Source organism: Monodelphis domestica, chromosome 3 (assembly GCF_027887165.1).
Source record: "Monodelphis domestica isolate mMonDom1 chromosome 3, mMonDom1.pri, whole genome shotgun sequence".
NCBI lineage: Eukaryota > Metazoa > Chordata > Mammalia > Didelphimorphia > Didelphidae > Monodelphis > Monodelphis domestica.
Genome location: NC_077229.1, coordinates 271,881,287 through 271,893,643, shown reverse-complemented (window position 1 = coordinate 271,893,643; position 12,357 = coordinate 271,881,287). Strand labels below are relative to the sequence as shown.

Below are 12,357 nucleotides of genomic sequence, written 5' to 3'. Positions count from 1 at the left end.
CCTTTCACATTTAATGCAAGCAAATTAACATGAGACTGGATTTTGTTGGGGCTTCTGGGTGGCTCAGTGGATTGAGAGCCAGGCCTAAACAGAAGGTCCTGTGTTCAAATTTGGCCTCAGACACTTCCTAGCTGTGTGACCCTGGGCCAGTCACTTAACCCCCGTTGTCTAGTCCTTATCGCTCTTCTGCTTTGGAACCAATACACAGTGTTGGTCCCAAGATGCAAGGTAGGGTTTTTAAAAAATGCTTTTGTTCTGTGACCTCTTGCAGTTCTTTCTGAAGTTCTGCTAATTGTGTTTTGGTGCTTTACCTTTTTTGCTATATAGTTCTCTCTGTCTCTCTCTGTCTGTCTGTCTGTCTGTCTCTCTCTCTTTCTCTCTCTCACACACACACACACACACACACACAGACACACACATAATTATAATTCTGCTGGTTTTTATTTGAACTTATTCACATTTTTCCATATTTTCTCATATATCTCCATTTTTTATGGCCAGTAATAATTATATATTTATATATTTGCCATAGTTTGCTCAATTGTCCTCTAATTGTTGGTAGGCTATTTCCCTTTTTTGGGTATAGGGGGAACATATCAAATAGAGCAATGATGAATATTTTTATGTACGTTAACTATTTTTCTCTTTTTATCATGTTTTTGAGATGAAATCCTAGCATTTCAACTGCTGGGTCCAGGGGTATGATTATTTTTAAAATCCTTTAACTGCTTTTCCTGGACAGCTAGGTGGCATGGTAGATAGAATGTCAGCTTGGAATCAAGAAGACTCATGTCCCTGAGTTCAAATCTGGCCTCAGACACTTATTATATTAGCAGGGTGACACCTGTTTGCTTCAGTTTTTCCTCATTTGTAAAATTAGCTGGAGAAAGAAATAGCAAGCCATTCCAGGATCTTTGCCAAGAAAATCCCAAATAGGGTCACAGACTGAGATGATCAACAAACAACCACAAATTGCCTTTTCCATGTTTGAGCCAGTCTGCAGCTCCACCCCTACTCCTAAGAAGTATATTAATATACCTATTTCCTTACTGCACCACTAGAATTGAATTGAATTTTAGTTTTTTGCTTTTTTTACTGGATGTAAATTAGTATCTTAACTTTTATCTTGTTTTGCAATTTTTTTACTGTAAGGAAAATTTTATTGTCTTCTCATAGAATTACTAATAATCTGTATTTTAAAGGACTGTTGGCACCACAGGATCACTGACTTATTCCATGTTGTTCTCTTTGATCATACCACTTTTTAGCAAGCTTTAGAATTGAGCTTATTAGCAGTTGATACCACCCCTTTCTAAAAACAAATCTCTTCAACATCTAGCTTAGCTAGGAGGACTTTCTGTCTATGCTTCCTGAAAACAGCATGTACATAAGCAGTTCAGGGAGACATGAGAATTACAATGGTAAATCAAAAGAAGAAAAATACACTTTACAAAGTTCTCAACAGTTCTGGTCCTTCATTCATATTTACAGGGGGTGCCCTTCTAGACTAAATTTCCCTTCTACCAGGTCTTTTGGAGTCAGTTGGCTTAATTCTTTTTTGTGTAGATCATAGGTTTAGATCTTAAAGAGACCGTAGACCTCTTCTTGTCAAACTACCTCATTTTACAATTTTACAATTGAGGAAACTTGAGATTTATTGTTAGTTATGAAAGTAATAAATGGTAGAAAAATCTGAACTCAATTGCCCCTGACTCTTGCCCCTTTCATATGGAGATAGTAGATTTTATATCCTTTGCTTTTTTATTTGAACTTATTCACATTTTTCCATATTTTCTCATATATCTCCATTTTTTATGGCCAGTAATAATTATATATTTATATATTTGCCATAGTTTGCTCAATTGTCCTCTAATTGTTGGTAGGCTATTTCCCTTTTTTGGGTATAGGGGGAACATATCAAATAGAGCAATGATGAATATTTTTATGTACGTTAACTATTTTTCTCTTTTTATCATGTTTTTGAGATGAAATCCTAGCATTTCAACTGCTGGGTCCAGGGGTATGATTATTTTTAAAATCCTTTAACTGCTTTTCCTGGACAGCTAGGTGGCATGGTAGATAGAATGTCAGCTTGGAATCAAGAAGACTCATGTCCCTGAGTTCAAATCTGGCCTCAGACACTTATTATATTAGCAGGGTGACACCTGTTTGCTTCAGTTTTTCCTCATTTGTAAAATTAGCTGGAGAAAGAAATAGCAAGCCATTCCAGGATCTTTGCCAAGAAAATCCCAAATAGGGTCACAGACTGAGATGATCAACAAACAACCACAAATTGCCTTTTCCATGTTTGAGCCAGTCTGCAGCTCCACCCCTACTCCTAAGAAGTATATTAATATACCTATTTCCTTACTGCACCACTAGAATTGAATTGAATTTTAGTTTTTTGCTTTTTTTACTGGATGTAAATTAGTATCTTAACTTTTATCTTGTTTTGCAATTTTTTTACTGTAAGGAAAATTTTATTGTCTTCTCATAGAATTACTAATAATCTGTATTTTAAAGGACTGTTGGCACCACAGGATCACTGACTTATTCCATGTTGTTCTCTTTGATCATACCACTTTTTAGCAAGCTTTAGAATTGAGCTTATTAGCAGTTGATACCACCCCTTTCTAAAAACAAATCTCTTCAACATCTAGCTTAGCTAGGAGGACTTTCTGTCTATGCTTCCTGAAAACAGCATGTACATAAGCAGTTCAGGGAGACATGAGAATTACAATGGTAAATCAAAAGAAGAAAAATACACTTTACAAAGTTCTCAACAGTTCTGGTCCTTCATTCATATTTACAGGGGGTGCCCTTCTAGACTAAATTTCCCTTCTACCAGGTCTTTTGGAGTCAGTTGGCTTAATTCTTTTTTGTGTAGATCATAGGTTTAGATCTTAAAGAGACCGTAGACCTCTTCTTGTCAAACTACCTCATTTTACAATTTTACAATTGAGGAAACTTGAGATTTATTGTTAGTTATGAAAGTAATAAATGGTAGAAAAATCTGAACTCAATTGCCCCTGACTCTTGCCCCTTTCATATGGAGATAGTAGATTTTATATCCTTTGCCAGATTCAAATTCTTTTCTTATTCAGAAGCCTCCCTAATTTCCAACTTATTGAAAGAATATAGATAAAAGAGAAGCCCTAGCTTAAATAATCAGTAGATACTCTTGGTTTTTTTCTTCTAAGGAAGCAGTTTCATCCCTCCTTTTCAAATTGCTGAATCATATATTGATCATATCCCTCTCTGGACCTTTTTACATTCTATGTTTCATAATTAAAATTTATACTTTGCACACAATATCAAAATCTCATTTCCCCCGGTTTCTTTCTTTTTTTTAATATCCATATCTTCTGTCTTAGAATTAATACTATGTATTGCTTTCAAGGCTGAAGAGTAGTAAGGGTTAGGCAATGTGGGTTAAGTGACTTGCTCAGGGTCATCTAGCTAGGAAGTGACTTTTGAACCCAGAACTTCTCATTTCTAGACCTGGCTCTCAACCCACAGAGCTACCTAGCTGCCTCTTCAATTTTTCTTTATCAAGTTATCTATTATTTTCTCTTTTACTTTCCTGTTTGTTTCTTACTCTTTTTCCAACTGTTCTTTGTCTTTTCCTTAACTGATGATAATATAGATCCTTTTTAAAAATTAGCTTAGGGATTGATGATCTCTGTTGGTTTTCATCTCAAAACTGCTAAATTAAATTGCTTTTTACTATTAAAATCAATCCTCAATAAGAAGAGAATTCCTTTCCCCAGCATTTTGTAGTGTTTTTTTAACAGTAAAATGGAACTATAGATAGTATAATTATTTGAATTACTGAGTTACATATCATAGCGAGAAGTATATTTAAAATAGAGATATTTCAGCAACCTAGTTTTTATTTTAAATAGGTTGAAATACATTCTTAAGCTCTTTTCCTTACTCTGTTATAAGCAGATACATTTACTAACTTTTTTTCTTCTGAAGACAATATCGTGGAAACGAAGGACAGATGCGGGAACTACAGGATCAACTTGAAGCTGAACAATACTTTTCAGTAAGTTTTATAGAAGCATTTGTTAATTTGTATATAAAAATTATAAAAGAACCAAACCAAACCGTAAAATCTCATCGTTAAATACTTCTAACAGTAAAAGACTCTGAATATCAAGCATCCGAGTGCTTTCTTCCTCAATTTCCAGTAAAGTTATTTTAATAGATGCCACAGATGATCATTTGATTCATAATTAAAAGAAAAACTACTCTTCTATAATTTATTCTTCAGATAGGATTTTCTACTACCAACCTCCCCACCCCCCAATTTTTAATGACTGGACAAAGAAATTTGTTGAGATTACATGCTGCTAGGGGACCAAATCCATGAGTAGCCCCCAATATTTTCAGCCTTGGCAAGATACTGATCTAGTCTTTGAGAGAGAAAGAGACAGAGACAGGGGGAGGGGGAAAAGAAAGAGAGAGAGAGAATTAAGTAATCAGCCTGAATGGTAAGGAACCTCTATAAATTCTTGCTTATGTGCTCAGAACCAGACTGTTATTTTTCATTCCCAGGTAGGTTTTTTTAATGAAGCTCAATATTTCAAGATTAAAAAAAGGTAGAGAATGTTACTTCTAATGGTAGGATGGAACTATGTTAAGACATTTAAACTAGAACAAGCCATCATCATTTTTAGTTGCATTGCCATAGGCATCTATATATTGTCTCTTTGAGATCTGACTTTACTTTTCCTTATCTTTGAAAAAAATGTTTATAAATACTCTTTTTGCATAAGTCACTGTCACTTCCCATTGCCACACAACTCTTATTTCCTCCCTGCTCTCCATTAGAAGTGTCACTGGTGATGAAGAAATACTGCCAAGCAAAGTATACTGACCCTGTCTAAAATAGTATGCCCCATTACACATATGTCACATCTTCTCTGACAAGAGTTAGGCAATATGCTTTCATTTCAGTTCCCTGGAGTTATTTATAATATTGTGATCATTATGTAAACTGCTTTCCTGATTCATAAGAAGTGAATCTTCATGAAAGATTCAAAGGGGAGTTTACCTTGACAATATTAGTATTTCTCAGCAAGTATCACTGCACTAAAAGATCTATTAATTTTTACCGTCCTCACTTTATATTTCAGAAAAGAAGTGTAATTATAAAAATTAAAGGATAATATATCAAAGTTGAGAAGTGTTAGAACCTTCAGTAAGGAAATTCTCTTGAAATTAAGTTTTTTTTGTATGTATATGCTATTGAGAAATTAAGCATGTAATCAAATAGACTTGAATAAGAATATAGAAAAGATTTCGTAAACTATTGATTTTAGTTTAAAAGCTTTGTTTACTAATTTCAAATGATCAGCTTGCCAGATTACATTATACAGTTCAGTTGAATTCTTCCTAACTTCTATTGGTTATTTAAAACTCCTAATTCTCTTTTGTAGACACTTTATAAAACTCAGGTAAAGGAACTTAAAGAAGACATTGAAGAAAAAAATCGAGAAAATCTAAAGAAAATACAGGAACTGCAAAATGAAAAGTATGTCCATTTTACTTTGACTCACAAATAATCAAAGGTTATTTGAGGAGGGCAGTACTAATACCTGGAGTTTCAAGAGAAAGGGTGGATGGGTGGGGACAGAAAAGCAGTAGTGGCTTCACAAGAAGATGGTTCTTAAGTTGAACCTTAACATCAGATAAGATTCTCAGAAGGAAGATATGACTTGATTTCATTGTAGGACTATGGGACAAGTGGGATAGATACATGTCAAATTTGAGGAAAATCTAATCTCATTTGACTGGACTGTAGCAGGTATGAAGGAGAATATTGTGATTTATGGCTAGGAAGGTAGATCAGAGATAGATTGTTAAGGGCCTTAAATTCCAGGAGAGAAGTTTATATTTTATTTATCCTTGAAGTATTAGGGAGCTATTAAATTTATGTATTACTTAATGACCTTAGGAGATATATATTTTATACATTTTATAGAGGAAGAAACTTAAATCTAAAGGAGGTAAGATTATTTTTTAAAAAGTTTTTTAGCTTATTATTTTAAGAGGTAGGATGACATAATAGAAAACACTGGAATAGTTGGTAGACTGGACACAATTTTAGGTTAACGGGAGAAATGGAAGGAAGTGATTGTCTTGTAAGATGGATAGATTAGATCATAGTAGATTCTGGAAACCATGTATCATAAAATATAAGCTCACATAAATAATGGACATTGGAGTGGAGATGTTTGATAGCAGCTGTCTTCAGATCTCACATAGGTGACACGTTGAAGAGATTCATTTGGTACTTCTCCAAAGTCCAGAACTAGAACCAAATTATGAAAACTATTAGGAAGCAGAATTATGAAGATAATTATGAAGATGAGGATGATAATAATAATAAAAACAATGAAGAATTTTTAAAATAACTAAAATTGTCTTTTAAGACCACAAATTAATTAGTTTTCTATCACTTGAAGTGTTCAAGCAAAAGCTCCCCGGAATATTGAGAAGAAAAGTATTTCATTGAGAAAATATATTTCATCAATATATCAATTGAACTGTCTGACTTCTGAGGACCTTCCCATTTCTAGGATTCTGTGACTCATTCATTTTTTTAAAAGTGTCTTAGTTGTAGGAAATCAAGATAGAAGGAGAATCCTAGCTATAGAGCTGTAAAGGATTTTGGAGGCCATTCAATCCAGTCACTTAATTTTTGAAATGAGGAATCTTGAGCTCCAGGGGGGAAGAGTGACTTTCCTAAGGCCTTATAAGTGTACAAGATTGTAGGTGGGATTAGAACCAACCAGGTCCTCAGTGCCCCAGATACAGTTTTTTCTACTGTTCCATGCTTGCCTCCACGACAAGCTTATATTAAAATACCTGACTGTCACAAAGGTCCTTGTTGAATAGTGGATACCTTAATAAGGTAAAAAAGATCTGATTCATGTCACACCTCAAGGTAATAACCATATCACTTAATCTCTCATTCCCCAGGTGGTTATAGTGCTGGTAAAGGGAGTTTCCTCACCAATGAAATCAGTTTATGGACATAGAAAAATGCCTGCTGCACTTACTTGCTGCCAATTCACTATTGGCTACCATCATTTTTATCTCGGCATGCCTACTCAAGAGATTAGAATTTTTGTCAAAATTTTTATGAGAGGATGCTTCATAGTTTAGATTCTGCTTCTCAGGCAAAAAATTCATATTGTCTGAAGCCTAAATTGTGATTCGGGGAAACTTACTTTAGAATTTCATTCCCACCCCCAAAATTTATTTTCTTAATTCACTTTATTACAGGTAAATGAAATCTAACTGGGCACAGAGCTTTATTATAAGACAAAAGTTCAGTTTTTTTCCATTATAAAATACTTATTGCTTCCACTTAGTTGAAAGAAAGAGTTAAAATGCTACATGGAAGCTTATTCCATTCTCTTGGGATTTTATGACAGATTTGGTGTTGTGCCTTACCATGATTAAATCATTGCAATTCTTGTGATCCTTTAATGACGATTTATAGACACACAAATAATCTAATTGAAAGAATAACCTCAATTTATTTATTTTCTCTGAAAATATCCATTTTTAAAGAAGTCTTTTAATACTGTGTTGTAGAGATACACTTACTGCACAGTTAGACCTTGCAGAAACAAAAGCTGAATCAGAGCAGTTGGCTCGACGCCTTCTGGAAGAACAATATTTTGAATTGACACAAGAGTGTAAGAAAGCAGCTTCACGAAATAAACAAGAAATTACAGATAAAGATCATACTGTTGGTCGGGTAAGTTGACATTACTTGAATTTAAATTACTAACTGTTATATCCTGAGGTATTCACATTTATATCAAAGATCCAATAGCTAAGAAAGTTCAAAATAGTTGATACTTTAAAACTTATTTTGCTTTGAATTATATCATATTGTTGTTTTCTTTTGGACATCTTATTTATTTTCCTAGTTTTATTTAGGCAAATATTAAAATTTACTTTCATTTTCCATGCATGCATTTTTTAATGTAAAATGTGGTGCTGATTCACCTGCAAGGTATAAAGATTAATATTGTTTGAGATTGACCTGTTTTCCCAGTTAATCCAGAGTTTCACAAAGAGATAAATAAGTTCTGGGGGGGTGTGTGTGCACACGCATGCATAGCTATATTTCTATATATGTATATATCTGAGTATACAACCACATATGCTTTTCCTTTCATCAAAAGTTTATATTATATTCATATGTAATCTGGTCTTATATTAGAATCATAAAACTTTAAATGTGAAGAAACATAGAAATTTGTAGTTAAGATTTTGCTCTGTTGATTTATTAGTTATATGACTTGAGGTAAGTTATTTCATGCCTCTGGGACTCAGTCTTTTCATCTTTGTAATAATGGAGTTGGACTGGATAATCTTTGAGGTTCTTCCCAACTTTGACACCTCTGCACTGTGAATTAGAGATTATATAATCCAGTTCCATTATATACAAATGAAGGGACTTTATCATAGCTCTTTAGTGTAGATGTAAGTGTAGATGTAAGAATAAAACTCCAAATATTCTAACTTGGTTTGAGGGTTTTTCTATCATTCTCCACTCTGCCTCTCATTTTTCTGAGCAGTCAGTGTGAAGCAGAGTAATGGTGTTAAGCAAAGATGGATTTATTTTGTCCTTTTTAAATTGGAAAATGCCTGGGTAACAACTACTGAAAAACTTAAGACTGATTTTTATAACTCTTCACATGGAAGTATATCCATAAATATATTTGTATTAATTTGGGAAAATAGGAACAGAATCTAAATTGATGAGAATAATAAAATAACATTTTAAAGATGAAAACCAGTTCTTTCTTGCAATTAGACCATATTAACCTATATATAGGAATTGAAAAAATTCATTTTGGGATCATTGTTTTGACTGAAAGTCAGATTTAGGTTATGATTTTTTTTTCTCATTTAGCTAGAAGAAATTAAAACCACATTAACCAAAGATATTGAGTTACTAAGAAAAGAAAATGAAGAGTTGGCTGAAAAAATGAGGAAGGAACAAGAAGGTATGTGAATTTAATAACTGAATTTAAGTATATAATTATTTGTATTATGAACAATACTTATTTTTGTCACAAAATCTCTTGTAACTCATTGAACAGATTATAAATTGAAGAAAGAAGAGGAGATCAATAATCTAAAAGCTTCTTTTGAAAAGAATATTAATACTGAAAGAACCCTAAAAACACAGGTATATATCCTTTCACTATTTAAAATTTTTATTTTATAATTATCAGTTTATGTTTTTAAATATTGCTAATTTATTTAACACTATATAGAATAAATCATACCTTGCCCTTAAGGACTTTGCATATAACAATATTTAATTATTTTTTTCCCAATGGAATGATTGAGCACATAATAATCAACTGATTAAAGAAAAAATAGCTTCACATATATGAAACAGAACTCTATTCCTATTTACCTAGAAAACTTCAGGCATGAAGTAGGAAAGAAGGGATGGTGGGGTGTGGTTGGAAAAGAGATCAATTTGACTAAAACCAGTGAAGTGATTATGGGCACAAGAGTGAAAATGAGAGGGACCAGAAGGCCTTGAAGTTGAGTCATCTAAATTTGCTTATTCTGATTGGAATACTGCATTGTACACTGTTGACTTAAATTATAATGTGCCCATGAAAAATAATGTTTTGTATTTTCTATATAAATACGATTTTCTAGTACTTATCCTGATTAAAAAAAAAATGAAATTTATAAGACAGCTTTAAGTTCCTGCCATCTACAGAAGGATTTTTGTAAGCCTGTCATACAGATTATAAGAACGCAGGGAAGCAACACATTACCCTGCCATGCCTTCATCTTTTGATAGATTATAAATTCCTTGATATCTATTTCATTTTTGCCTTTATGTTAACATCACCTAACACATAATAAATTCTTCCCAATTGATTGATACACCTAGCTACATTAGTCTCTTTCACTTTATGATATGGAATGGTTTCTTAGAAAATGTTCAAATCATTTATGTGAAACATTATATCCCTTTTCATCTATGTTTAATAGGCCGTTAACAAGTTGGCAGAAATAATGAATCGCAAAGATTTTAAAATCGATAGAAAGAAGGCTAATACCCAAGATTTAAGAAAGAAGGAAAAGGAAAACAGAAAGCTACAACTAGAACTCAACCAAGAAAGAGAGAAATTTAACCAAATGGTAGTGAAACACCAGAAGGAACTCAATGAAATGCAAGCGGTAAAGTTGTGTTTGTGTTGAATTATTTTTTTCAATTCCTAAAACTTGACATTATTACTATGCCTATCTGTATACTTACCATGTCTTATTGTTGTATAAATCAATTCATTATATAGATTGTTCTGAATTTTTCTGTCTATAAATTTATATTTATCTCAAAGGTTGATTTACTTACACACTGTTAATACCAGGAACTGGAACTTTTCTTGCCTCTTAGCTGTTGCTTTGAGCAGCAGAAGGTTCTAACAAGTGTAGCTTGACTGATAAGAGACTAAAGGAATATTAACCTATGCTCTTGGCAGAAACTGAGTAGGGCAAAGTTGCTAGAATATCTGGAATAGAGTTTGACCTCTGTTGGAGAAATAGTTTTGTGTTTTGTTAAGTTTTGAGAGATCAACTTAGTATAGGGTATAATATATGAGTTTACTTATCCTCAGTAGACTATCAGTTTCTAAAAGTGAAAGGGTAATCTCAATTTATGTGATAATGAAATTAATTTATTGTAGTGTGCAGTTGTTAGTATTAAATTTTCTTTTTCCCTTGAAAACAGTTTCCATACTGTTTACTTTTATAAAAACTAAAAGAAGAAATAATAAGTTATTATTATTAGAAAAATATGTCACTGGGGGAGTCTTCCTCCTTAACAAAAGAATAATAAAATCAGAATTTTTTAAGACTAGGTCTCCAAGACCACAAGACCCCTACTACTCTAAAAATATTCTTATCATTGTTAGTTTATAAAATACTTTACCATCCATTATCTTATTTGATACTTTGAACATGGCTATTTTTATTCCTGTTTTTCAGATAAGGAAATTGAGGTTCTAAGAAGTTCTGACCTTATCAAGGTCACATAATTTCTTGCATGTAGTAGTACATGTTAATAGTTTTTATCTGTAATCTTAATTCTTAATTACTTTCAATCCCTAGGAGTTTATGATTCAGCATAATTGATTCTTGTTATTAAAAATTCTTTGGTTCTTATATTCTTTGGGGTTCTTTTTTTTTTTTAATGAACACAGCAATTGGTTGAAGAATGCACACACAGGAATGAACTTCAGATGCAGCTGGCTAGCAAAGAGAGTGACATAGAGCAGTTGCGTGCAAAACTTTTGGACCTTTCAGATTCTACCAGTGTTACTAGTTTTCCTAGTGCTGATGAAACTGATGGAAACCTTCCAGGTAAGGAAGGAGTTCTATTTTATTTACCTTCTTACCTCGCTTTGAGTGTGGAAATTGGTGTTTTTCCTCTCGTTTTCTTTCTTTCTTTCTTTCTTTTTTATGCTGTTTTGTCTATGGAATCAAAGGGCACATTCATTTTCATTGGCAAAAACCCCTTGATAGTTTCATAGTTAATGTTATTTTTAGATTGACTTAAATATACATGGAATAAATAATGTGTTACTCTCCTAAAAATAGACATAGGGAGGCCCTGTTACTCTTTGACTCAATTACTAAAGAGATTCAGAGCAGTTCTGAACAATCCTAATCCTATGAAGAAATTCCTATGCTAGGACTAGGGATTATGAAGATTATGAAGACTAATGAGTAGTAGTGTAGACGTTTAATTCATCCTTGGAGGTGTATAAACTTTTAAATTCATCTTTATAATAAGTTGAACCTAATGTAATGTGAGTTGCTTATTAGTATTAAAACATAATTTTATATTTTTAAACATGCATTTACCAGGGCCACACCTGAAGCCTTTCTAGCATAATAGAATTTGCCAGGATTTATGTACTATTGGCATTAACCTTGAAGAGCCCCTGCTGTCACATCCTTTTTAAATGAGGTATTCCATATAGCAACACAGCATAATATTTGCATTTTCTTTTTCTGGCTAACCATTCCCAAGTCATTTTTACTGATCTTCATATGGCATAATCCCATTACCTTATTGGTTACCCTCTTCTGGGTACCCTTGAAATTAACAGTGTCATTCATGAAATGTGGTATCCATAACTGAAGATAATATTCTACATTCTGGTCTGACCAGGGTAGTGTATATAATAATGTTATCTCTTAGATCTGAAACTCTATGCCTTTGTTAATTCAGTGTAAGATTTTGTTTTCTTTGTTGCGTTATCAAAGAGGGAGGGACTTATAGACCAA

The 12,357-nt window shown here is 32.9% G+C and overlaps 1 protein-coding gene across 3 annotated transcripts in view; it reads left to right on the top strand.

Annotated features, from left to right (window-relative positions):
* The window catches only part of ROCK1 (Rho associated coiled-coil containing protein kinase 1), a 133,836-nt gene that overhangs the window by 105,987 nt on the left and 15,492 nt on the right, over positions 1-12,357 (top strand). For all 3 annotated transcript variants that reach the window (XR_008917682.1, XM_056823779.1, XM_056823780.1), the window contains exons 21-27: positions 3,982-4,051; positions 5,448-5,542; positions 7,615-7,780; positions 8,948-9,041; positions 9,138-9,226; positions 10,057-10,245; positions 11,268-11,427. Coding sequence is in view for 2 of the 3 variants with exons in the window: in XM_056823779.1 (XP_056679757.1) it covers positions 3,982-4,051; positions 5,448-5,542; positions 7,615-7,780; positions 8,948-9,041; positions 9,138-9,226; positions 10,057-10,245; positions 11,268-11,427 (863 nt within the window). In the remaining variant the exon portion in view is untranslated. The remainder of the gene's footprint in view (positions 1-3,981; positions 4,052-5,447; positions 5,543-7,614; positions 7,781-8,947; positions 9,042-9,137; positions 9,227-10,056; positions 10,246-11,267; positions 11,428-12,357) is intronic.